Source organism: Saccostrea echinata, unplaced genomic scaffold, assembly GCF_033153115.1.
Source record: "Saccostrea echinata isolate AGI-Se365-2 ecotype Australia unplaced genomic scaffold, CSIRO_AGI_Sech_v1 ptg000009l, whole genome shotgun sequence".
NCBI lineage: Eukaryota > Metazoa > Mollusca > Bivalvia > Ostreida > Ostreidae > Saccostrea > Saccostrea echinata.
In genome coordinates, this window is record NW_026889758.1 from 5,674,430 (window position 1) to 5,700,000 (window position 25,571).

General features: G+C 33.7%; 1 protein-coding gene across 1 annotated transcript; it reads right to left on the reverse strand.

The window, feature by feature from the left end:
- Positions 1–33: 33 nt before the first annotated feature.
- Positions 34–22,103, reverse strand: LOC133181496 (uncharacterized). Its single transcript, XM_061315987.1, has 8 exons — positions 22,028–22,103; positions 13,783–13,869; positions 10,490–10,615; positions 2,225–2,281; positions 1,816–2,103; positions 977–1,023; positions 717–860; positions 34–190 (listed from the first exon to the last, which is right to left on the reverse strand). Exons 1-8 carry the CDS (start codon positions 22,088–22,090, stop codon positions 34–36), a joined length of 969 nt encoding a protein of 322 aa, XP_061171971.1. The 5' UTR covers positions 22,091–22,103.
- Between the last annotated feature and the right edge of the window lie 3,468 nt (positions 22,104–25,571).

Sequence of the window (25,571 nt, forward strand, 5' to 3'; positions counted from 1 at the left end):
TCTCCTTCTCAATCATTATATCGTATTTGTATTTTACTTATATGATATACGTTTTTCTTTGCAGTAAGATTCAGTTTCGTGAAATAAAACTACAGATAGGTAGTACGTTGGCAAACTCACATCATTTTCTACTTTGATTCTATAGCCTCTGTCAATTCGCTCCACCTCAAAATGTTCTATTCTCACCTCACTAGAAAGAAACAGATCTTAGATATACCATATTGTCTAATTGAGTAAAAAATGGGGTTACAAGACAGTGAGTGTGAAAGAATATTGATGCATTCACCACAATAATGAATTCTTTTTCTATCGAATTCGTAATATTATTTATTGTTTGTCTGAACATCATTCACGATTGTAATTGTAAATTTGCAAAAATTCTAAGTATGTTTTATTATCTGTTGGAAACTCTTCTTCTTCTTTTTTTGGATTTGGGAAAAAAGATCAAAACAAAAATAAATATACTATATACAAGCAGTTTCTATGTACAGAGCTAAGGATAATACATTCTGACATAAATTAAACATGTCCAGTGTGAATATATATATATATATGCAATAATATTGCCACATACTCTCTTTCCAGAGTTGTCTTCCTCTGCGGGAACGACAACTTTGAAAGAAAACGGATGACAAAGAATATACTAAGAATATTTGAAAAAAAAACAAGTGGTCGAATGAATTGAGTCTTATTAACGGGCTCAAGGCTTTATTTACCCGTCTATTTTTCCTATTTTACTGATGACATAACTTCCGCTGGTTTTCTGTGATGAACTTTCCCTCATCATAGTATTACCAAATCGACCAGCGTTAACCAGTACTTTCTCTGCAAAGTTCCTACTGCAGTTTGTGAAAAACCAACTACAAATATAAATTGTTAAGTTGAAGTTACTTTTTGGGGGAGGAGGCATATAGTTTCCAAAAGATGATGCATGCACCCCTCCATGATTCGTGTTTCCGATTACTAGTAAACATACCTTGGTGCTTCGTCATCCATTCTTGGATCATTTGTGAACTTATGTCTCTGTAAAGAAAAACAAATTTTGCTAAATACTTTTTATCACAACAAAATGTATTTATTCGGGCGCGGATCCAGGATATTTTTCCGGGTGGGTGGGGGGGGGGGGTCACCCCAGTCAAAAAAAATCCTACCTAGAAATTTCTTAACCCCCTCCCCCCCCCAAAAAAAAAAAACAAACAAAAAAAAAACAAAAACGAAAAAAACCTAAATTCCCCTATTACGAAAGCCTATTAGGATCAAACTACGCCTTTTAGAAAGGCGTAATAACGCCTTTTGGAAAGGCGTAATAACGCCTTTTTTCTCGTTATAACGCCTTTTGGAAAGGCGTAATTACGCCTTTATTTGCGTTATTACGCCTTTTTCCGCGTTATAACGCCTTTTCAAAAGGCGTTATTACGCCTTTTTTCGCGTTATAACTCCTTTTGAAAAGGCGTTATAACGCCTTTTAATTTTTTTTTTTACCGTAGTTTGATCCTTATAGGCTTTCGTACCCTATCAAACGTATTAAACCCAGGAAATTTCTTGAAAAGCAAAAAAAAAAAAAAAACACAAAACAAAACAAACAAACAAATAAAATAAAAACAACAAGGTAAAATCCATTTCCCGAAGGTGAAAAAAAAACCTATTTCGTGGTAGGATCCTTGTTTTCTAGGAGGGTCCAAAGTCATTTTTTTATTTGCTTCAGTATATACTTTTAATAACTCTGCAAATTCCGGGGGGGGGGGGGGGGTTCCGGACCTCCTACCCCCATCTAGATCCGCGCATGTTATTTCATATACTTCGTCTAACTCTAACCATTGTAGGCCCTCCACCGCCCCCGCTGATTGTATCTCTGGAGCCGGAAGACGAGGAATGCTGAGACCTGTAGGATCTGGGGTACCTGCTGGCGTTGTCAATACCACTGTCTTCTGATCGAGACATCGAGATCCTTTTCTGAAGTGCTTGGTGACTGGATCCGCCACCTACAGAAGGAGATCCACCCCCACCTATTCTGTTAGCTTCTTCGTGGAGGAAGGCGCTTATGCTAGCCTCGATATCCTCAATCTGGCCTTCCATTAAATCCAGGTCTTTGGGAACAGTACCCTGGATCCAGATTAAAGGCAGTTTAGTTTATGCAAAAATAACAATTCTAAAGCATAACCAAATATCTTACGAAAAACTTCCCTTTTTTGCTTTAGAACTTAATCGTTTTGTACCGACAAACCTTAGACAGACCGATGATATAGGCCCTCCACATTTCTCTTTCCACTTTCTTTCTTGTCTGTAAATATGAGGTTATACTAGTATTAACATGTCATCTACAAAGAGGGTGTTGCAGTTCTTTTGTTATTTTCCCTAAAGTTGTAGCAGTTTAAAAGAAAAAAATTAAGCAACAGAAAACGGAATTAATTTTTTTCAGATACAACGGTATATACAGCACAGTGTAGAACAATATTTAGAAACTGCATATCGACTTCCAATTTGCCATTAAATGATGTGTAAATTAGTCACATAGCAAAATAAGTCAAGTTTTCTGTTTTTCAAATAGGGAATCCCCATTGTTCTGAAAAATTGCCTCCTTGAAACAGAATGAATTTGATATCCGCATAAAGAGAAAGGATTTTTCTTCAAAACTGCCATTTCCGATTTTTGTTTCAAAGAGGCATATTTTTGAAAATCACAAAAATCGAATAAAAATTATTATCCATCCGAAATGCAAAATGTGCTCATAAAATAGCAAATAATATTCAGGCCCGTAGGAAGCAATTTCAGTTTGGGGGGGCACAGCCATACATTTTTCAGTTGACAGTTGAGGGGGCACTACCAAAAATTTCCTGACAAGCAAAAAAAAAAAAAAAAAAAAAAAAAAAAGGTCATCAGACGTTTTTATTGCATATACTACCTATGTTTACTATAGTAATCTATATATCGGCAAAATTATTGGGGGGCACGGCCCCCCCCCCCCATGCCTCCCCGGTTCCTACGGCCATGATTTTTACTGTCGGAGTTGGTCTAGTGGTAAAGCGTGTGGACTCTATGTAATGATTCTTTTACCTGAGAATGGGTTCGAATTCTGGAATGGCTGGTATATACGTGTATATACACTGTACAATTTTTTTTCTTATATAATGGACTCTGTGCAATGATTCTTTTACCTGAGAATGGGTTCGAATTCTGGAATGGCTGGTATATACGTGTATATACACTGTACATATTTTTTTCTTATATAATGGACTCTATCCAATGATTCTTTTACCTGAGAATGGGTTCGAATTCTGGAATGGCTGGTATATACGTGTATATACACTGTACATATTTTTTTCTTATATAATGGAAGTACAATGTAACAGCTTTCTTGAGAGAGAAAGGGAGAGGGAGAGAATGTCAGAAAGTTAATGGGTAATATTTTAAATGCATGCAGAATTAAATTGTTTTCCTTGATATTGTGATCTAAAACTAATAAAACATATATTTAAGGACATACGCAAGGTAGTTTGAACTTTATCGTCCTTTTCCCTGGAGTTGAAGAGTTCCAATACATAAAGGAACTTTGTGCAACATTTTATTGTCTATATATGCTGTTGTACACTTCTTCAAAAACAAGTTTGGATAAACAAAACTTCTAGAATATATGTTTAGTAATTTTTGTGTATTTTTCTTTTAATTATACAAGAATTTTCATCAATTAATATCTTTTCAAAATCCCTGGTAATGCCTGCTGATTTTTTGTCTACGAATATCTGATGGCACTATAATCTTAAATAAAGAATATCTTGAAAAATTATCAATAGGTAAGGTACGTTGCGTATGTCCTTAATGTTATTATTTAGTGGCGAAGTCTTAAAAAATAAAGTACTATCATTTTAAATAATATATTTTTTTTCATACGCATTTCGTTTCATTATTGTTCTGTTAATTAGTGGCTCAGATTTGACTTGAAACGACTAAATTGAGTTGCTTGGATATTGCATCAACAGCGTGATTATTGGACACATTTCTATATATTGAAAAATATTAACGCATGCTGTCTCCAGTACACTGTAAAAAATAAGTGTTTTAAAAATAAACACCAAATTGCCACAGATAATAAACACTTTAACACGTTTAAAATTTAAACACTTCGTGAAGTGTTTAAGAAATAAACACGTTAAAATGTTTAAATTCTAAACACATGAGGTTTAATATTTAAATACTTCTTTCTCATTCTGTTTAAATACTAAACACTTCAAAAACACAAAACGTTTAAAGATTAAACACTGAATAAACACAAGGAGTTTAATAAATAAACACCGTACGTGTTTAAAATTTAAACATTTCATGTTTTATTAATAAACACGTTCAACCTAAACACTTAAACACTTAAACATGTTTATTCGATGCAACAGATAATAATCACTTAAACATGTTTATACGCCATTTTTTAAACACTTCAACGTGTTTAATTTACAAAATAAATAAACACTTAAACGTGTTTATAAGTTTTCAACATTTTTATTTGAAACAAACATAAAACAGTACAAAACACACTGTTCTTGATGACCAACATGTACATAAAGCTTAATTAATAAATGATTTAATGTTGAATAGAGATTCAAACTTTATAAACAATTATAACATTTATCAACACATTTGCTAACACACACTTGTAGATACATAATTCAATTCAAGTTGAAAGATAGAATTATTTAAAAAAAAAAAAAAAAAAAAAAAAAAAAAGCATGAACATGTAAAACCTGCATGTGAACTAAAATTCAATAAAATTGGTGGCCGGGGGGGGGGGGGGGGGGAGGGGGGTGAAATAGGAAAATCGCTTAATAAAATGAAATATTTTTTTTCAGGAATAAAATTTTGAAACTTTATTTTTAAAAAGGGACAGGGCGTCCATTACATCTTTTTTAATAAAACAAACAAATTCATAATAAAATATAATGCACAAAGACTGAAAATGTTATTTATTGCCTGGGTACGGGATATATACATTGTGTATGTATTGCAGTTAATAAATCCAGTTGTTGTACCTGTATAATTTTACTTTCACTAATATTCAGAGTTTTAACCATATGAAGAAAATTTCCAGTTTTTACCTGTAAACGACTAATTCATTAAATATTCTTGCAACTTCACAAGAGCTACCGGGGTATCACTCACTAAATTTCATATTCTAACCGAGTTAAACAGTCTCCTCTGCTTGTGTGTAAAATTCAGGTTCTTCTGCCACGAATGATGATCTCCAGTTTTCCATTCTCCAAAATTTTATTCAACCTTAGTATTTCTAATTCCTTCTTCTTATAAGAAATATCCTGAAAAATAGATAGATAAAAAATATTCACTATGCAAATTCAGAAAATTATCTGTAAAAGAATACATTGAGATAAAAAAAATAATTTTTTATCCTTCATGCCAATTTTAATTATATAATACATACTGAGAAACAAGTTTGAAATAAAAATCTGCAATACAAATAAATCATATATTAAGCATACAAACAGTGTATACACTAAAAAATTAAATATTAATGTACCTGCAGGAGCAGCCCAACAGCAACAATTAAGAGAAGGGAGGGGGGGGGGGGGGGCTACCCAAGGCATTTTCTATCAGGTAAACAACACTCCCCAAAAATGTTAAGTCTCCTTAAAGAATACATGCGCGGGCAGGGGATGAAAAGTGTTGTTGTTAACGCTTATGTGTTAAGTTATGTTTGGTCAGCAAATAATCATAATAATGCGTGATAGGGAGCATAAATTTTATCAAGGGCAGGTAATTGGATTACATTTACTTAAATTTCATGTTACTGGGAGATCCAAAACTAGTGTAGGCTAGGAAACAATGATGTTTGTGTGTGTGTGAGGGTGTGTATGTGTGTAAGGGGGATGACCCTTCTTCTTTGAAATGCCCTTTAAACTCACCTCTCAAGGTTAAGTGTGATCTTCGTTTAAAATCACTTTCCTTTATCAAGTAATGTATTCTTCTCAGGATTCACAATAAGAGATGAACGTCCCTGCAAATTAATTAGATATCGCAATATACTTAAAGACTACAAATATTTTATGCCGATCGCTGCACATGGCCGCATTTGCACTCAGACGATAGGCCTAACAATCCTGCATTTCATAAATAAAAAGCAGTATAAATCTCTAATGTATTAAGCATTCAATTTTTTTTTTCAGATTTTATATAAAGAAATGTATAAATACCTCATGTTTTCTTGTTAGATATGGTGTTTTTGCCAGTATATGAGTGATTCTACATCTTCTGCGTTCAAATGGCATGTTATGACATAATCAATTGCGTCATTTTCTATCATAACGCATTAAACACAGGTGTTTAATTTGCATTTTCTATATATATACCATGTGTTTAATTTATAAATATATGATGGTTAAGAAATGAACACTCGTGCTAAACACCGGTGATTAAAATATTGGTAAAATTATAAAAGTCACCATAATATATGTTTCTCTTTCCCCTTTAGCAGTTTATGAAATTTATGAATTTTTGGCACAAAATTACCATAAATTAATGTTAATTGTAATTGCTTTTGGTATGATCTAAACTCAACGTATTGCCTGGTTATTCGTATTTTTTCTGTGTCGAAAAATATCTACTAGTATGTACGGAATTACTTCGTAAATTAAAGAAATTGTACAAATGGCAAATGCACACAGCAATACTTAGAAGCAACACCTAATTTAATTTTTTGATTTGATGCATATGAACATTGCGTGTTTAAGATGGATGATTAAACACCATACTTATTGAACACCAATTTAAATAGTCGTGTTTATATGTTAAACGCTAATGTTTTGTATTTAAACCCACCATGTTTAATTGTAAAACACGACTGTTTAAAAATTAAACACAAGTTAAACATCATTTTTTACAGTGTACATCTTTCAAAATGATGTGCGAGGTGCACTTGCCATTAATTGTGCTTTTTATCGTTCTAACTTTTTTCGTGCAATATGGCGACAGCGACCATGGATGTGAAAAAAGTTTACTCACAGGTCGCCAGTCTATGTTAGGAAAAAGCTATGCATGAAATAAACGTAAAATGTGAAATGTTTTGTTATAACAAGTGGACATACCCGTCGTTTAAATAAAGTCATCTACGTAGCATTATCTATATTTAGAGATAACGATTCATGCGTCGTGGGTATTTGAATGTCCTTCTCGATTTAGGGAATAATCACGAGTTTCTGCAACACCCTCTTTGAATTAAATTAATTTTCAAAATAAGTTCAACATAAAATTAATGGTTTAAAAGATTTACTAACTGCAAACTTAAAATATTTCTGCAATGATTGATTGATTGATTGTCTTGGTTTTCATGCTGAGTGGGCGATACCACGATTTTTATATTTTATTTTTACAAGTAACAGATTTCACCCAGCCAAACACGGATGTTCAAAATCTTTTTATCTACCATCTTTTTGCATCGCAACAACGGACCCAGGGGCCACCACGCTCACCTGGGTTACTAGTACTCTAGCCCTGCTGTTCTACAGAAGATTTTAAAATTTCTATATTCCCGTAAAAATTGGTACCCCATATTATGGTCCCACATTCACTCTATGGTGTCTCTGAATCCACACACCATCGGGATGCTTCAATATCAATATGACTAACATGGCCTTACATTGATAGAGAAGAAAATTCTTTTCCTGTATACATGCATTATGTGATATTTGATTTCGATTTTGGCAAACTCTAACTCGGGTCTATAATTTAAAAAATGAATTAACACAACATGGGAATATCAGCAAATTAATGACGAAATTTTGATACCATATTTTGCCTCCCCTCCCTCCCCCCCCCCCCGGGGGGGGGATGCGTTGAACAGTTTTAGAATATACACTACCTCATAAAGCTTTCACATTAGTTTCATATTTTCTGGTTATGTTCTTTAAAAGATTTTTCCCCTACATTGTATATATATTTCAATGTAAAGCTTTGATCCTTTATTTTAGCTCCACCTCACCCCCAGGGTCCATGTTTTAAAAAAAATTACAATCTCCATTATTTATGGAAGCTTTCACATAAGTTTATTCTTTTCTAGACCAGTGGGTTTCTAGAGAAGTTTTTTCTTATGTATTTCAATGTAAAACTTTGATCCCTTATTTTGGCCCCACCCTACCCCCGGGTGTCATGATTTGAACAATTTAGAATCTACACTTTCTCAGGAAGCTTTCTTATAAGTTTCATCATTTCTAGTCCAGTGGTTCTTGAGAAGATTTTTTAAAGATTTTTTCTTATATATTTCAATGTAAAACTTTTTTTCTCTTATTGTGGCACCACCCTAATCCCCGAGGGGTAATGATTTGAACAATTTAGAATTTACAATTCCTCAGATAGCATCCACATAAGTTTCATCTTTTCTGGCCCAGTGGTTCTTATGAATAGTTTTTAATGCCCCACCCTATTATTGCCTTTTCTTGTTTTTCTTCCCTTCGAAGCAGGCTTGGCCCTTTACTTGAATAATTTAGAATCCCCTTTATCCAAGATTGCTTTGTGTCAACTTTGGATAAAATTGATCTAGTGGTTCTTGAGAAAAAGTCGAAAATGTAAAAAGTTAACAGACGGACGGATAGAGAGACGGACACCGGACAACTGGTGATCAGAAAAGCTCACTTGAGCTTTCAGCTCAGGTGAGCTAATAAAAAATGAAGCGAGGTCTCTGAGTTACGTAGCTGGTGCATTAAGAAGTCCATTTTCAAATGAGTAAGCATCCGGCTCGCCTTTTCAAAGAAAATGTAAATTTTAAAATACCCAGAATGATAAACTATACCGCTGGGGAAAGTAATGTTCCCTTTTATTGGCGTCGCTTTAAAAAATAAGACTTTACTCATCTTTTGGGGATATTCCTTACAGAAAGGCAACGGTTAACATTTCTGCACGAATGATATCAATTTAGGAGTTGACAAAAAGACTGTAATTTTATATTATTCCATAGTCATATTTCATTCGAGTTGGAAGAAGTTAAGATTAATCCCGAACTTCAATAGCATATTAACTTCCTGAATTATAATTTTCTTTTTTACAAAGAATTAACTCTTCGATCTGTGAATATTCACCAAGAATCTAGTTACTTAATTATTAATTTGGTTAGTTATGTGTAATTTTGTTATGTTTTGACATGTTAGCCTACACTGTAGACATGTTGTCCTACACTGTAGACATAATAACCTACAATGTAGACATAATAACCTACACTGTAGACATATTAACCTACACTGTAGACATAATAATCTACACTGTAGACATAATAACCTACACTGTAGACATAATAACCTACACTGTAGACATAATAACCTACACTGTAGACATGTTAGCCTACACTGTTGACATAATAACCTACACTGTAGACATATAGTAACCTACACTGTAGACATGTTACCCTACACTGTAAACATAATAACCGACACTGTAGACATAATAACCTACACTGTAGACATAATAACCTACACTGTATACATGTACATATTAACCTACACTATAGACATATTAGCGTACACTGTAGACACAATAATTTAAACTTTACAATAAAAACCTACACTTTAAACATATACTGTTACACTGAAGACATATTAGCCTACACAGAGGACAAAATAATCTAAACTGTAGAATAATATAAACCTACACAGTAAACATATTAACCAACATTGTAGACATATTGACCCTGTAGACATACAATGAAACATGTCTAATCCAGATATTGTGTATTCCAAAATTTCGCCCAATTTCAAATTCCTTTCAATAATTTCGAATGTTTAAAATGTTGATTAATCCGGAATGTTGTATTATTCGGCTAATTTCTTTGGAACCAGTGGTGGCTGGATTAGACAATTCAAACTGTATTGACCTACACTGTAGACATATTAAACTTCCCTGTAGACATATTAACCTAAACTGTAGACATATATTCTCTTCAGGCTACAGAGAAAGAGAAAGTCCTGCTTTTTTAAAGTTTGACCTTCTTTATAACATAGCCTTAGGGCTACTTCTAAAAAGTTGTACAAATAATAAAGCATATAGAGAAAAAGGATTCAAGATTCATGGCAACTATACATTTCATTCTGAAAATACAATTGTTACTTTGTTGAAAAGACGATGGTATTCACAGAAAAAGAAAAAAAATAAAGTTACAAAGAAATGCAATGTAATATTGAAATTCATGAACAAGCACGGAACTCGAGGTTTACGATTTTTCTCAAACTTCCTGGTGTGGTTCTTGAAATCACTCTCTCTCTCTCTCTCTCTCTCTCTCTCTCTCTCTCTCTCTCTTACATACAGTGTAAAACACTCTTTTTCTTCAGTAAATTTTTAAGGGATTTAAGTAATACAAACACTCTGAAAGTACGGTAAAAATGTCACCTTTCAGTTACTGGTGGTAGTGTGTATCTTGAAACTGAAAGATTTTTTTTTCGAATACTTTAACTAGTGTGAGAAACATATTACCTGTCACGTTTGTACATACTATCAGAACACTCACCTTAAATCTGTTAGCTCTTTTACTTCTGTCCAGTCCCAGTGTGTATAGCTCAAACTTGTAGCCATCTCTCTCACTTTCTCCATATTTATATTCCGTATTGTTGTCAATGTTTAAACTACCCAGTATCTGTACAAAATACACTCACTGAATTTCTTTCAGGAAAAAAATCAAATGTTATATACTGAAAATTAGCTTTTTTATTCATGTATACTTTTATTATACATGTATACGGACTAGTCAGTTTGAATGTCATCCGCCACTATTAATTTTGGCGACTTGGAAACATTCTACAAAGTGTACGTAAATGCACATTTTCATAAATGGTTCGATGCGACAAGAAATCGCGTGTAAAATAATAGAAAAAGAAGGCGAAAAACTGGAAGGGGGGTATGCAGATGGAGAAATAAAAAGTTAATCTTGATCTTTCAGCTTTTGGACTTAGGAAGTCAATAGGAGGTCTTTTTTTAGGTTAAAGAAATTCATGACCTTAAGTTTCATTGCAAAAGCTTACAGAGAACTAAAGTTATCATCTGAAAACTATTTATGTAATAATTTTGACCTTGGTCTTTGTTCTTTAACATTGAATTGTCTGCTGATTTTTTCGTTTGCTCGATCATCACAATGAGCACACAGCAGGTATGACGAGTCGATAGGGAATGCGTACTCCTCCATGGCACCTGATCCCACCTCTGATGTTTTAGAGATATATGCTTGCCATGCTCCCGATTTGTATTGTTTCAATGGACTTTTGAGCTTAATTACTGTTCGTTATCTTCATATTTCATTCTTTTGACCTCAAAATCATCAGGAGTCTTGTTTACGTTATATTGAATAAAGGTATTTTCATTACAAAACCTCAAAGAGAACTAGAGTTCAAGGAAACCATTTTATGCAAGATATGCAATTTTTCACTTCGACCTTTTGACCTAAGAATCAAATTAGTGTCTTCTTGGGAGATATAAGGTTTCACTAAAAAGGCTCAAGGAAAACTAAAGTTATTATCTGGAAAGCATTTTTTGCATTGTATGAATTTTTTAACTTTTCTCCTCAAAATCAATGGGGGTCTTTTTAAGGTTATATGGATTCTGACGTAAAATTTCATTAAAGTCCAAAGTCATCTGGAAACGAAAGTGTTACACAGAGACAGAATGTATGAATTTAATACCTTGACATTTGACCTCAAAATCTATATGAGTCTTAATTCTTTAGGCCATAGGAAGTGATTTTAAATTGTTTTTTAAAAGAACTCAAAGAAAACTGAAGGTATCATCTGGAAAATGACATTTGCAATGTATGGATTTCTGACCTTGACCTTCGACTTCTAAATCAATAAAGGTTTTCTTTAGGCCAAAAAGAGCTGTGATATAAAATTTCATTGCAAAATCTCAAATTTGAGCAATCAATGTCAAAATACATGTAGTAGAGGATCTGGCTCAAATCAGCAAGTCCAGAAAATCTTTTAAAATCTTTTTTTAAAAAGTTTGTTTAAGAGTATGAATATCAAAATCATCATTTTTGAATCAATGCTAAGAAAATAAAATTGTTATTCGAAAATCTTATAAATTACATTATTGTCTTGAAGAAGGGATCATTCATTTTTTAATTTTATCGGAAATGCAAATAGGTGATATCACTCGTTCGAATAAGTGTTATCACCAAATGAAAACAAATAGGTGATATCTCAAATTAGAATAGGTGATATCACCTATTCAAATAGGTGATTTCACATATTTAATTCGAATAGGTAATATCACGTATTCGAATAGATGAAATCACCTATTTATTTCAAATAGGTGATATCATCAATTCGAAAAGGTGATATCATCTATTCGAATAATACTTTATGTAAAATCTCAAGAAATCGCGACAACCTCACACAGATTGAAATTATTCATACATTTATTCATCATAATTTATACATACACCAAAAAGAGCAAACATGATCAACTCTTCATACTAAAACACATTCAGTATGAGTTTTTTTGAAAGATTATACTGAAAGTATGCGTAAAAGTATACATTCGTCGGTTTAAAAAAACATGGAGCAAAGACCCACTATATCTTTAAAATACGCTTTTACGACATAACATTCATATCTTTTATTTGAAGTCCCTTTAATCAAGGGTAGTATTACAAACTTGATTTACATGCAGATATTAGTGGTATAGCGTAGTGATTAGCGTGTAAGTCTCGAAGGGGATTATTGATACACAGGAATTTTATTGTTTGGTTCGAACCCCAAGACCACTTTTTAAAGAAAAAAATCATTAGCTAGTACAATTTAGAATGTTTTTACCGACAGAATTTTCCGCAGAAAAGTTTTGTTTGTCAATTTCAAACCTTTCAATGTAACGAACTAAATACTAAATTCAAAAATGAATGCGACTTTTATACATTTGAAGGTATAGGCATTTTGCACGCCTTGTTCGCCCATCTCCTTGCAATAAATACTAAAACGGCGCTTTATATTATTATACTGGCAGCGGACTGGTACTATGTACATGTCACGACGCGTGGCTCAATAAACTATCGATATCTGTAAGTTGTTTTACTGAGCACTTGTCAACACACATGGCTACTAATTTTTGTAATAATAATGCAATATCTACTAGCGACACCTGGCTACTAATTTTTGTAATAATAATGCAATATCTACTAGCGACACCTGGCTACTAATTTTTGTAATAATGATTCAATATCTACTAGCGACACCTGGCTAATGTTTGTATGTGGGAAACAATTTCTTATTGACAATAGATATTACTAAAATAAAACATATGGGAACATATTTAAAGAAAACGTGTATTTTAACAGAAGGTCACTGAATAGCACTATGTATCAAATATATTAACCTATTGCTAATTCAAAAACGTTTTGATATGATCATCGATAAGAATCGTGCATTTGTTCGTAATAAAATTATTTAATTGACTATAACGTGCAAAAAAGACATAAATGTCTACATAACTGGAAATCACATACAAGTGTTTCAATTTATACTTTTATTTACATTTGAATATATATTATTATTTCGTAAAAAAGCCTCCATTATAAAAATATCGAACGTCAATGAATTGGATTTAAAGAGACTTTTAAATTATTTTTTCCAGTACTTTGTATTCAAATAAAAGTTCGAAGGAAGTATTGAATGTTTATAAAAAATGACAAAGCGATAGGTATGACATTTACGTAATGTCACTTTAATAATAACTACGACAACAATAAAAAAAAACAATACTTGATCATTGATTGATATCTATCCAATGAATGACTTCCACGTCATAAACACTCACCGTGTCCTCGTCCCTCTTATCTCTGTCTTTGAAAATATGGATAGTTCTGTCCTTCAAGACACACCATAATCTCTCGTACCCCCGGCCCTTCAATAAAAACAGATTCTTTCACCAATTTACAAAATGCTGAACTTTTCAAGATTATTCAATTTTTTTTTTAATGAATGTGATCGAAAAAAAGCTTAGTTTATATATATATATATATATATATATATATATATATATATATATATATATATATATATATATATATATATATATATATATATATATATATATATATATATATATACAACCCAAATCCTGCAATAAGGGCAAAAACCAGTCTCATACCCCCTACCTTGTAATAAAGACAGAATACGTCATATATTTCTCAATTTCTCATACCCACGACCCCGAATTAAAGAGAAAACATGTTGTACAACCGTGGTATGAGGAAGTTTTGAACGCTTTTATGAAAAGCTGATTAGATATCTTTAGGGTTATCTGTCTTTATCTAGTATAAATCTTTTAAAATATATTTGAGTAATATCGATTGAGGTTGTTTGCAAGACACATTAAATAATTATCAAATGCAGACCTACTTTCGTACATGTAATATATTTATTTTATGTGAGGATTTTATGAGCTATGAGAAGGGCTATTGCATTTCCATCAATCTCTGTCCTATATTTTATTAAGAAAAACACAATAAACTAAAAGTGGATCTCCAAAGATAATTTTTAGAAAACATTTTCGATGATGTTCAAAGAACTTTTCATTTAGTTAGAAGTATGAGAAATTTGCAATATGACATTTTTTAGATCTATTGAAATAGAAAAAGTTAGAGATTTTATACACAATATGTACAATATACAAATATATATACAGAAATTATATACAAATATACATAAAGTATATTTTAATGTTAGACGAAATATCAAGGAAAATTTTGATATAATTGAAATTTAATTTTTCATCTTCATGTTTGTCACACTATAGGCTTATCGCTCGTCATGTTCACCCATCTCCTTTATACAGCAAGTAACCTAAGAGTGACTTTGAAGCACTCCCTCTTCAGTCAACTTGGACCCTTCCTAAGTTGATAGGTCAAATTAAAAATATGATGAAAGCGAAAGATAATAGACAATATAGCCCCACCCTACCCCTCCATTTTCTTTTTCACTTGTATTTTTAGTGGGTATGGACCACCCCTACCCCCACCCCCGGGAAAAATTCCTGAATCAGCCCATGACGTACAACCTGTGTATATAACAATTCGAATTATGTACATGTACACACAACTGGTACCATTGGGTGGGGGTTTAATTTTAGTTTTCGGGGCGCAATACCACAATTATAATTTTCTTATATCAAAATGTCGTTTTCAAATAAATATTATGTATGCATACCTCCCTTTACCAAGTGTTTGATTTGTGTCGCAAACCGTATCTCTGATTACCCATTGAAATACTAGTAATTTATTGCTACTGATAACGTGTGATTTTTTTTAACTGAAAATAGGTTTACGGTTTCTGAAATAACATTGATAAGCAGTGACACATGCATTGGACAATCAGAAAAAACTTATAGCTTGTCGTCCCTTGGCTCGAAGAATTGGCAAAATTTCAAAATTATGACTCAATAAATTCTTCCGGGTCTTAGATTCCATTCTTGCATGTATATAAAATTAAATGTTGGTATTTCGTCACTTATCAGTCTTTTGTTATCAGTAGTCTCGGGCAAAATTTAATAATTGCGCATTGACCTTATTTTATTGATGAAGATAACAAACAGTCATTGATCTCAAAAAAGAAGAAAATAAACGATACAAATCTATGAACAAGGCATAAAACACAGACCCCTGGAAATTCCAGAGGTGGGATCAGGTGCCTAGGAAAAGTAAGCATCCCCTGTTGACCGTTCACATGTATTGATAAGGTAGACGGAACATTTCGTAGTCATATTCAGTATAAAAACAAAGGCCTAAAAATTGGTATGAAACACGTCTTCCAAAATACGATCCAATGTTAGGTTATATTTGGTAACAAGGTCATTATACCGACCACAGAAATAACGAAATGTCGACTTTAAACGAGGTTTTTGAAATTCCTGTAACATCAATTAATTTGTCAGTAGCCTACCTCGGTTTAAAAATTGAACGTACTCTGAACATGCTTATGTATCGAATAAGTTGGGAGATGTAAACACCATATACAGGTGATGGCTGGATATTACTTCATAAATAAGGAAAGTTGACGATGGAAAAGCTGAAGTCATCTCATTTGTCAAACAATTTATAGTTGGTTATTGGCCCTTATCGTCTATAGTCAGTAAAACATCCAAATATGAAACAGATGTGGCAGACTCTGCGGTGTCTTTTATTTCAAGTTCACTGGGATATATCGAGTCGACTTATGAATGGAAGTAACTATTGTTAATTGATAATACGTCGTCGATATATCAAAATGTCGAGTTGAAGGCCGAGGCAAGTGTTTTCTTCTTCTTTGTAGTTTTTGAATAAATTCTGATTCATAAGAATATAAATCAGGTCGGCTAATAAAGGAGCACAATTAGTGCCAATTGAAATTCCAACAGTTTTTGGAAGACCGGTCTCCGAAGACTATATAAATGTTTTCAATGAGGAACTTTAGCATTCTTTTAATATCAACTTGGAGTAGTTTTGTGTAGAATAAGAGTGATTCTTAACATAGTAATTTTGTTGATGACCAATCACAAAATACGAAAATTTCCGAGTTCCATGTGTCTATATCAAATAGCCTAGTTTTTAATTTTTCGTGAGTAATGGTTGTAAAGTGAAGAAAAGTCGTACGTTTTGATGTTACGGACGTTTGAAAAATTTGGCGATTTTAAATTTTCTAAAAGTACTTTGGAGTTTGAGAATCCACATCTGATTTACACCACTTCTAGAACATGTTGTAGCACTGTTTGTCTGAAGTTGCTTCTTTAGAGTAGTTAATATTTTTGTAAGGAGTAAAGATAGGGGCTTGGTAGAGAATATATTGATGTTACAGCTATTTTTAAAATAATTTACGATACGTTGGTCGTATTACTACATGGTCCAGTGGATAGGCATCTCGCCCCAAAAGACAAAGGACCATGCACGGTTCACAACCAACCACGGGAACAATTATTTTACCCAAAAATTTTTTTTTCCAAATAGGCATACATGTATAAAATACATTTAAACAAATTCACCATATCACATACAGTTATAAAAATGAGCCTTACAAACAAAGACGATATTGTTACAAGCATTGTCTGCTGGAACCATAGCATATTGTTTATGTAGTCTTTCTAATTCTTTTATCGCCTCCGCTCAGAGAATCAGAGGAATTTCTGAAAATGATTAAATCATTTCTAACAAGTTTGACATGTAAGTCATTAACCAGGGAGCTCTAGGTTGTTATACATATTTAACTAATGATTATCATTTCTAACAAGTTTGACATGTAAGTCATTAACCAGGGAGCTCTAGGTTGTTATACATATTTAACTAATGATTATCATTTCTAACAAGTTTGACATGTACATGTAAGTCATTAACCAGGGAGCTCTAGGTTGTTATACATATTTAACTAATGATTATCATTTCTAACAAGTTTGACATGTAAGTCATTAACCAGGGAGCTCTAGGTTGTTATACATATTTAACTAATGATTATCATTTCTAACAAGTTTGACATGTAAGTCATTAACCAGGGAGCTCTAGGTTGTCTGATCATGCTGAATACAGATTTTGAATAAAGATTGAAAGTCTGGGTGAGATTGATAACGGGGGATTGAGAGATTACGTCTGTTGAGTAATAGCAAGGAAGGGGGGGGGGATATGCCTTGAGATTTATCTCAGGTCAGTACGTAGACTACATCACACTTTGCTTGAATTAGAAATAGTACCGGCATATTCTGAACAAGTCGGCAAAATCAAGAGTTTGGAGACAGACAGCTAGAATGAACGATCTTCAGGCGCGTAGCTGCCTATACGCAAATACGCAAGCGCGTACACATCAATTTCCGTTAAAAAAAAAATCTATGGCAGAGAGAGAGAGAGAGGGGGGGGGGGGTCGAAGTAATCTCAGGACCATCCAACAGATATTCTTGTTTCAAATTATTTTGTGTCATATTGTTTCGATTTGAATTTTATATCATCATGACTGTATAATAAAATTTGAAATCCTTTATTAACTCATTACCAAATCCAAATAAACCATTCATTAATTTGTAATTGTTCTTTAATACATTGATTTTTTTTTTTCAAATACATCGTTGAATGTTATGATATGCTAGTATTTGATTTAAAATAAAATGCGATATTTCTTGTTAATAATTTATTAACATTTAGTATACGTGTTTTGGTACCAATATATCGGTTAAATATTTAGCCTAAACTACATATGTACAACAAGTTTCCATGGAAATATCAACTTTGTGTTGAGGCAATAAATATTACTTTGTCTTTTATTTTCTAAACAAAATTTAAATGGCGTGAATTTTATTTTTCAAGAAAATGAATAATCGGGAGCTTCTGTGTCCTCACAGGCAGGCACGTAATATCGGGGGGGGGGGGGTGTCCCCCACTTATTTCAAAACCTAACCTTTTATTTTTTGTTGTAGAATAGTTAAATCATGGTAATTTGGTAATGTTTTTATAAAATTTTGATTTGTAAAATTGGAACACCCCTCCCTCCCCCCCCCCCTTGCTGTTCTCTGCGTACACTTCATTTCCATTCTGGCTAGGCGCCTGATCTTCATGAATGAAAACTATGCTTATAAATACACTGTATCTATGATATTCTCACAAACATCAATCGCATCATCTCGGGCCTTTCCGTCAAAGGTCGGAAAAACAACCTCGAGGTTTGTTTTTCCGCTTGTCGGAAAGGCCCGAGAAGTTGCGATTGCACAAACATATGACAGCATAGATGTCAGTGGGTTTTTTTTAACTACAAATCCTAAATTATCAACTACACTTAAATTCAAAAGACTCATGATTCATATGAAAAAATATCTGCAGATCTCGATCGCTAAGCAGCCCTGTAAAACTGAAATTCAAATCCATGACCGTCGGAAGAGAGAGGGTTGGGGTGGGGTGGGGGTGGGGGGCAGTTGGATGCAATTACACGCACACACTCGCAGATAGGATTTTTGAAACAAAATAAAATACATTTTTCATCTGTTTAAAGTAACACTTCTTAAGTTTATTAACATCTGAAAAATTAATAACCCCCAGAATGCACCAAACCAATTAAAATGGTACCTATTTCTAAATATCGAAATTCTAGCTTATGATAGGGGATACCCCTCCCTAACCCTCTCCCAGAAACCTGGTAAAGGCTCTGAAATGAGCGTAATTGTTTTTAGCTTACCTGAGCCGAAGACTCAAGTGAGCTTTTCTGATCAAAGAGTGTCCAGCGTCCGTCTTTCGTCTGTAAACTTTTCACATTTTCGTCTTCTTCTCCAGAACCACTAGGCCATGGCAATTTCAACCAAACTTGCCACAAAGCATCCTTGGGTGAAGGGAATTGAACTTTGTTCACAGGAAGTGCCACACCCTCTTTCAAGGGGAGATAATTAAGAATTCATGAAAATTTGGTGGCATCCTTTAAAAATCTTCTTCTCAAGAACCACTGGGCAAGAAAAGATGATACTTATGTGAAAGCTTCCTTACATACTCCAAATTCAAGTTTGTTCATATCATAACCTCCTGGGGTAGGGTGGGGCCACAAGTGGGGGTCGAATATATATCTATAAAAATCGTTCTTCTCAATAATATCTAAGCCATTATTCGACATATTTATATAGAAGCATCCTAAGGTAGTGTAGATTCAAATTTGTTCAAATTATGACCCCTGGGGGTTAGGTGCAGACACAACAGGGAGCCCAAAGTTTTACATAGGAATATATAGGAAATATCTTTTATAAATGTTCTTCTCAAGAACAGCTAAGCCATTATTAGTCATATTAATACAAAAGTATTCACAGGTAGTGTAGATTCAAGTTTGTTCAAATCATGACCCCTTGGGGTTGGCGGGCCACATCAGTGGGTCAAAATTTTACATAGGAATATTTAGGTGTAATGGTCAAAGGGCATTTGCGTAAAACGCATTGAAGACTTCAAATAATGGAATGACCTGACAATCCTTGGAATGGACCAGCCAAAGGGTACATAAGGCAAAGCTTTGGGAAAATCAGGCATTCAGAAGATAGCTGAAAAGGGTGGCAGTTGAATCAGCAAGAAAGAAGTTAAAGGCTAAGAGCAAAATAAAAGTTAAAAGCACCATTGGAAAGAATCCTAAGGAATTGGTGTTAAGTCCTGGGTGTAGTAAATCCGAAGAAGATCGAGACACGCGGTTCTTATCTAACAAAAGCTAGGAACTTAGGGGAGAAACACGGTGCAAAGAGTATCTTACCCAGTACCAGTCTCTAGATAAGAGAACAATTTTAGTACTGTGTGATTTGTAAGAACCTGATCATACACCTAACATACGAAATATCTTTAAAAATTTTCTTCTCAAATACAACTTAAACCATTATTGGTCATATTCATACAGAAGCAACCATAGGTATTGTAGAATCAAGTTTGTTCAACTTTTGACAACAGAGGGTCAAAGTTTTACATAAGAATATATAGGAATCATCTTGAAAAATCTTCTGTTCAAGAACAGTTTTAGCCATGATTAGTCATATTTTTATAGAAGCATCTTCAGGTAATGTAGATTCAAATTTGTTCAAATTTAGGGTGGGCCACAATGAGCGATCAGAGTTTTACATCGGAATACATAGGGGGGATCTTTAAAATTCTTCTGCTCAATAACAGCAAAGCCATGATTAGTAATATTGATTTGGAAGCATCCTGAGGTAGTTTAAATTTAAGTTTGCCCCCCTCCCCCTAAATTTTTCAATTCTGAACTGCTTTTTCCTAGCCAATGTGTTTAGAGGTCTCTTGTTTCAATTTTACATTTAAATTCTGACATGGCTGAACTTTACATATAATTATCAAACTTTAAAGTCACGAGTGTTCATTGTCTCATTATTTTAAATACACTGAAGTGGATCTTGCATACAACAAGATACAATTATGTGAAAACAAGAAGACACTTTCTTGATACCCTCGGAATGTAGAGTGACCGAGAAGTTATCTGACCCTTTGGATTTCAGAAAAACGTAGTGGTAAAAAACGCACTATAAGAAAATACTCTATCGTATATATTTAATCTTATTCATTCAAATTTCATATCACGATAAATAATTCACCGTAATGCTTCTTTCCCTTCATGAACAAACGCTTTTCACTATATACAGAAAATTAATCCGTATATCCCATTTGGTAAATAAGATTTTTTGCATTTCAATAACAAAGCACTACGTTCACTAGAAGTGGACACAATATGTCCGACGTTTAGTTCGGGTTGGATAAACACAAGATTAGCAGTAGGACATCTAGTTTAAAGTCCATTATTTTTCTGATATAAAATGACCCCTTAACTCTTGATCGTGGTGTCGTGTGTGAATTTCACCAAAAAATAATTATCACCCTACTGAGATGGGTCTGCGCCTTGGTGGCGAGTTGTGGAGGCAGGCGGAAAAATTAGCAGGTTTTCTACTCCACCCGGCTACATGAGACTTGGTACAATTTAGATAATAGATCCTTCTGGTACGAAACTAATATCAGAGGCCTAACAGAGGCACACTACTGTAATAACTGATCCATATTCATCACAACATATTTTAATTTCGATAAAAAAAAATCTGTCTTACAGACAGTAAATTCGATAAGAATACAGAACCCTAAGCTGATTGGATTCGTTGCTTTTTCTATATAGAATAGCCTTCCCTGTAGATGTACAAGAATCGATTGCAACGAAGTCCAACCAAATTCTTTTACAAAACTTATCTAGAGATAACTAGATTGCAGACATTGATTCTATCATTCATGCACAACAGTTATAAGTTATTACATAAGCGTTAAACAAGGAGTATAGCTGGAATCTCGTCATATAACTAATTATGCGCTTATATGAATATTAAGGGAAACGTCTTTTGCGTTGACATTTGTATACGCTACGAATTTTATGTGCATTTGAAATGATTGAACTGTTTTAGGGTTTACTGCGTTAAATCAGCTGTACAAACTGCTGATATAATTTATCAAAATCAACACGGACTGATTTTCACCATTTATCATTCAATGATAAACACTTTCTTCTCAAAGTCAGTAGGCCTACATTAAAAAAATTAAAATTACCTGTTTTCCTTTGTGTTCTAAGTATCCTTCACAAAATCGCCAGCTGCCATCAACACTGGACATTGTATTGGTATGAGAAATGCACAAATTTTACATCATCTGGTAAAAAAAATTAAAACTCGCTGATTCAGTCGTCACTCTTATGAACTTCACGTTACCTGTCGACTGAAACACCACTAAATTCCCCAATACACTAAAATTAGAAAGAGGAAGTTTAAATGTTTAAATGTAAATCTTGAGTCTACAGGTAGAAATGCTTCTATTCAAATATATATTTCTGTAGAAGTGCCATTGACTTGTCCCTAATGTGTTTCCAAATACATGTAGATCTAGTTTATTGGAAAAACGTGCGTCCTTTTTCGCCAAAAAATTAAACCTGTTCAGAGAGTATTCATTTATATTTCAATTTGCCTTTCACCAAGGGTGAGAAATTTTAAAATACGGGTTAAGATCCTTTACACATGTATATGTTTTTTTTTATTTGAAAGAAGAAAAGGTAAATGGACAAAATTAATGGCTTTCATGGGCGAAGAGGAGGGGGGGGGGGCCTGCCTCAATCCTTCTAATCCTTAGTTGTTAATACTTAAATAATTAAGTATCGCAATTTAATGTCATCTTGGGATAGATTATTTCCTATACAACTTGGTTACCTTTTAACCCCCCCCCCCCGCACTATAGATAGGAGTTTTGAGCTTTTTCAAAAAGAAAGGTATCAGATATACATAATGGATTTATCTTAAATTTTTCGGTATTTTGCAAGTGGATGTCTCGTACTAAACTATCACGATGGATAGAGTAGAATTGCCTTTTCATCCTAACTGAGAGCAGACTAAATACAAAATTTTAAATAAGTATAACTTTTGAATTTTGAAAATTAAAACACAATTTCCATCATGTATTTTAATTGAATATTATCCAAACTAGCAACTGTTTAAAAAAGCAAAATATTCAAAATCTAAATTTAAAGTTCTGTTCTCATTTTATGGTTTCGAGAACTGATATACCCCGAATTGCATTTTATTCTTCAGTCCTTTGACGAAACATGAATTTTCAATGCAAACATTTGAATTGCTTGACTGTTTTGTACATGGTCCCAATCCACAGTTTTTGTGTCCATTCTATTTCCACCAAAAAATTAAAAAAAAAAAAAATAGGATGGGTGCTTGCGACAGTGTGTTTTGTATATACAATTTAAATAAAACGTTTTGTCATAAACAATAACGGTAAATATGGTTTATTGAGAGAAAAAGACAGACAGAGATTTGAAACACCTCAAGCAAAAAACTTCTTTTCTGTTGGATTTTAATAAACGCAGTTTTATAAGGAAAGTTCATGGGCAGAGTGGAATGTTTTTGCAGTTACGTGTACTTTGGTGTATCCGAACGAGCTATCATTTCATCTACCTTGTCAATGAATACGTTTAGTGCAAGACGAAACTACGTATGTATCTACCACACCAATCAAACATACGACGTCCAGGGGCCACAGCGCTCTCCCGGGATTTGAAAAATCCTTTTTAATTTCCATGAAAAAAAGACCTGTTTCTGCGATCCCACACAAATTTAAAACGGTCATGCATGACTTAACCATGATGACCTCACCACATGGGGATGTGAGTAAAATGGCCTTACTGTTCTGTGGCATATTTTTTTCTGTATATAAGCCGCAGACACTTCTTTCTGTAATAATGCTAAACTCATAGTATAATAAAAGCAAAGGTATCTAAGTACTAATTACATGGAGTTCCCCAACCCTCCCCAAAATCGCAATCATTTATGCTTTCAGAGAAAACGCACTGGCGAACTGTTTATTAGTTTATTAGTACTGTGTGTTATTATTACACTAAGTGTTAAAAAATTATTACAGAAACAAGTGCCTGTTTGTCATGTTTCATTGAAATCGAAGGAAACCGTCTTCAGATTAGCGTTTTAACAAAATTTAACAAGAGGCCCATGGGCCACATCGCTCACCTGAGCACATTGGCTAGGGAAAAAAAGCAAAAATCAGTTCAGCATTGAAAAGTTTATGGGGTGGGGTGGGGGGATGAATTTTAAACTACCTAATGATGCTTTCATATCAATATAACAAATGGCCTTGCTGTTCTTGAGCAGCAGATTTTTTTCCCATATATTCATTTGTAAAACTTTGATCCCCCTTTGTGGCCCTACCCTACCCCCGGGGTCATGATTTGAACAAACTTGAATCTACACTACCTGAGGATGCTTCCATGTAAATATGACCAATTATGGCTTTACTGTTCTTAAGAGGAAGAATTTTAAAGATATTTTCCTATATATTTCTATGTAAAACTTTGATCCCCCATTGTGGCCCCACCCTACCCCGAGGGGGTCATGATTTGAACAAACTTGAATCTACACTACCTGAGGATGCTTCCATGTAAATATGACCAATTATGGCTTGACTGTTCTTAAGAGGAAGAATTTTAAATATATTTTCCTATATATTTCTATGTAAAACTTTGATCCCCCATTTTGGCCCCACCCTACCCCTAGGTGTCATGATTTGAACAGACATGAATCTACACTACCTGAGGATGCTACCATATAAATATGACCAATCATGGCTTTGCTGTTCTTAAGAAGAAGATTTTTTAAGATATTTTCCTATAGATATATTTCTTTGAAAAACTTTGATCCCCCATTGTGGCCCCACCCTTCCCCCAGGGTCATGATTTGAACAAACTTGAATCTTCACTACCTGAGGATGCTTCCATATAAATATGACCAATCATGACTTTGCTGTTCGTAAGAAGATTTTTAAAGATATTTTCCTATATATATTTCTATGTAAAACTTTGATCCCCCATTGTGGCCCCACCCTACCCCAGGGGGTCATGATTTGAACAAACTTGCATCTGCACTACCTGAGGATACTTCCATATAAATATGACCAATCATGGCTTTGCTGTTCTTAAGAAGATTTTTAAAGATATTTTCCTGTATATATTTCTATGTAAAACTTTGATCCCCCATTTTGGCCCCACCCTAACCCCAGGGATCATGATTTGAACAAACTTGAATCTACACTACCTGAGGATGCTTCCATATAAATATGACCAATCATGGCTTTGCTGTTCTTAAGAAGAAGATTTTTAAAGATATTTCCCTATATATTTCTATGTAAAACTTTGATCCCCCATTGTGGCCCCACCCTACCCCCGGGGTCATGATTTGAACAAACTTGAATCTTCACTACCTGAGGATGCTTCCATATAAATATGACCAATCATGACTTTGCTGTTCGTAAGAAGATTTTTAAAGATATTTTCCTATATATATTTCTATGTAAAACTTTGATCCCCCATTGTGGCCCCACCCTACCCCAGGGGGTCATGATTTGAACAAACTTGCATCTGCACTACCTGAGGATACTTCCATATAAATATGACCAATCATGGCTTTGCTGTTCTTAAGAAGATTTTTAAAGATATTTTCCTGTATATATTTCTATGTAAAACTTTGATCCCCCATTGTGGCCCCACCCTAACCCCAGGGATCATGATTTGAACAAACTTGAATCTACA

Coding starts and splice junctions, on each gene's coding strand:
- LOC133181496 (XM_061315987.1), bottom strand. CDS start 22,090: ATGTCCAGTGTTGATGGCAGCTGGCGATTTTGTGAAGGATACTTAGAA. Junction 861..976: donor ATGGATGACGAAGCACCAAG/GTATGTTTACTA, acceptor TTATATTTGTAG/TTGGTTTTTCACAAACTGCA. Junction 191..716: donor AAAATAGGAAAAATAGACGG/GTAAATAAAGCC, acceptor GTTTCTTTCTAG/TGAGGTGAGAATAGAACATT.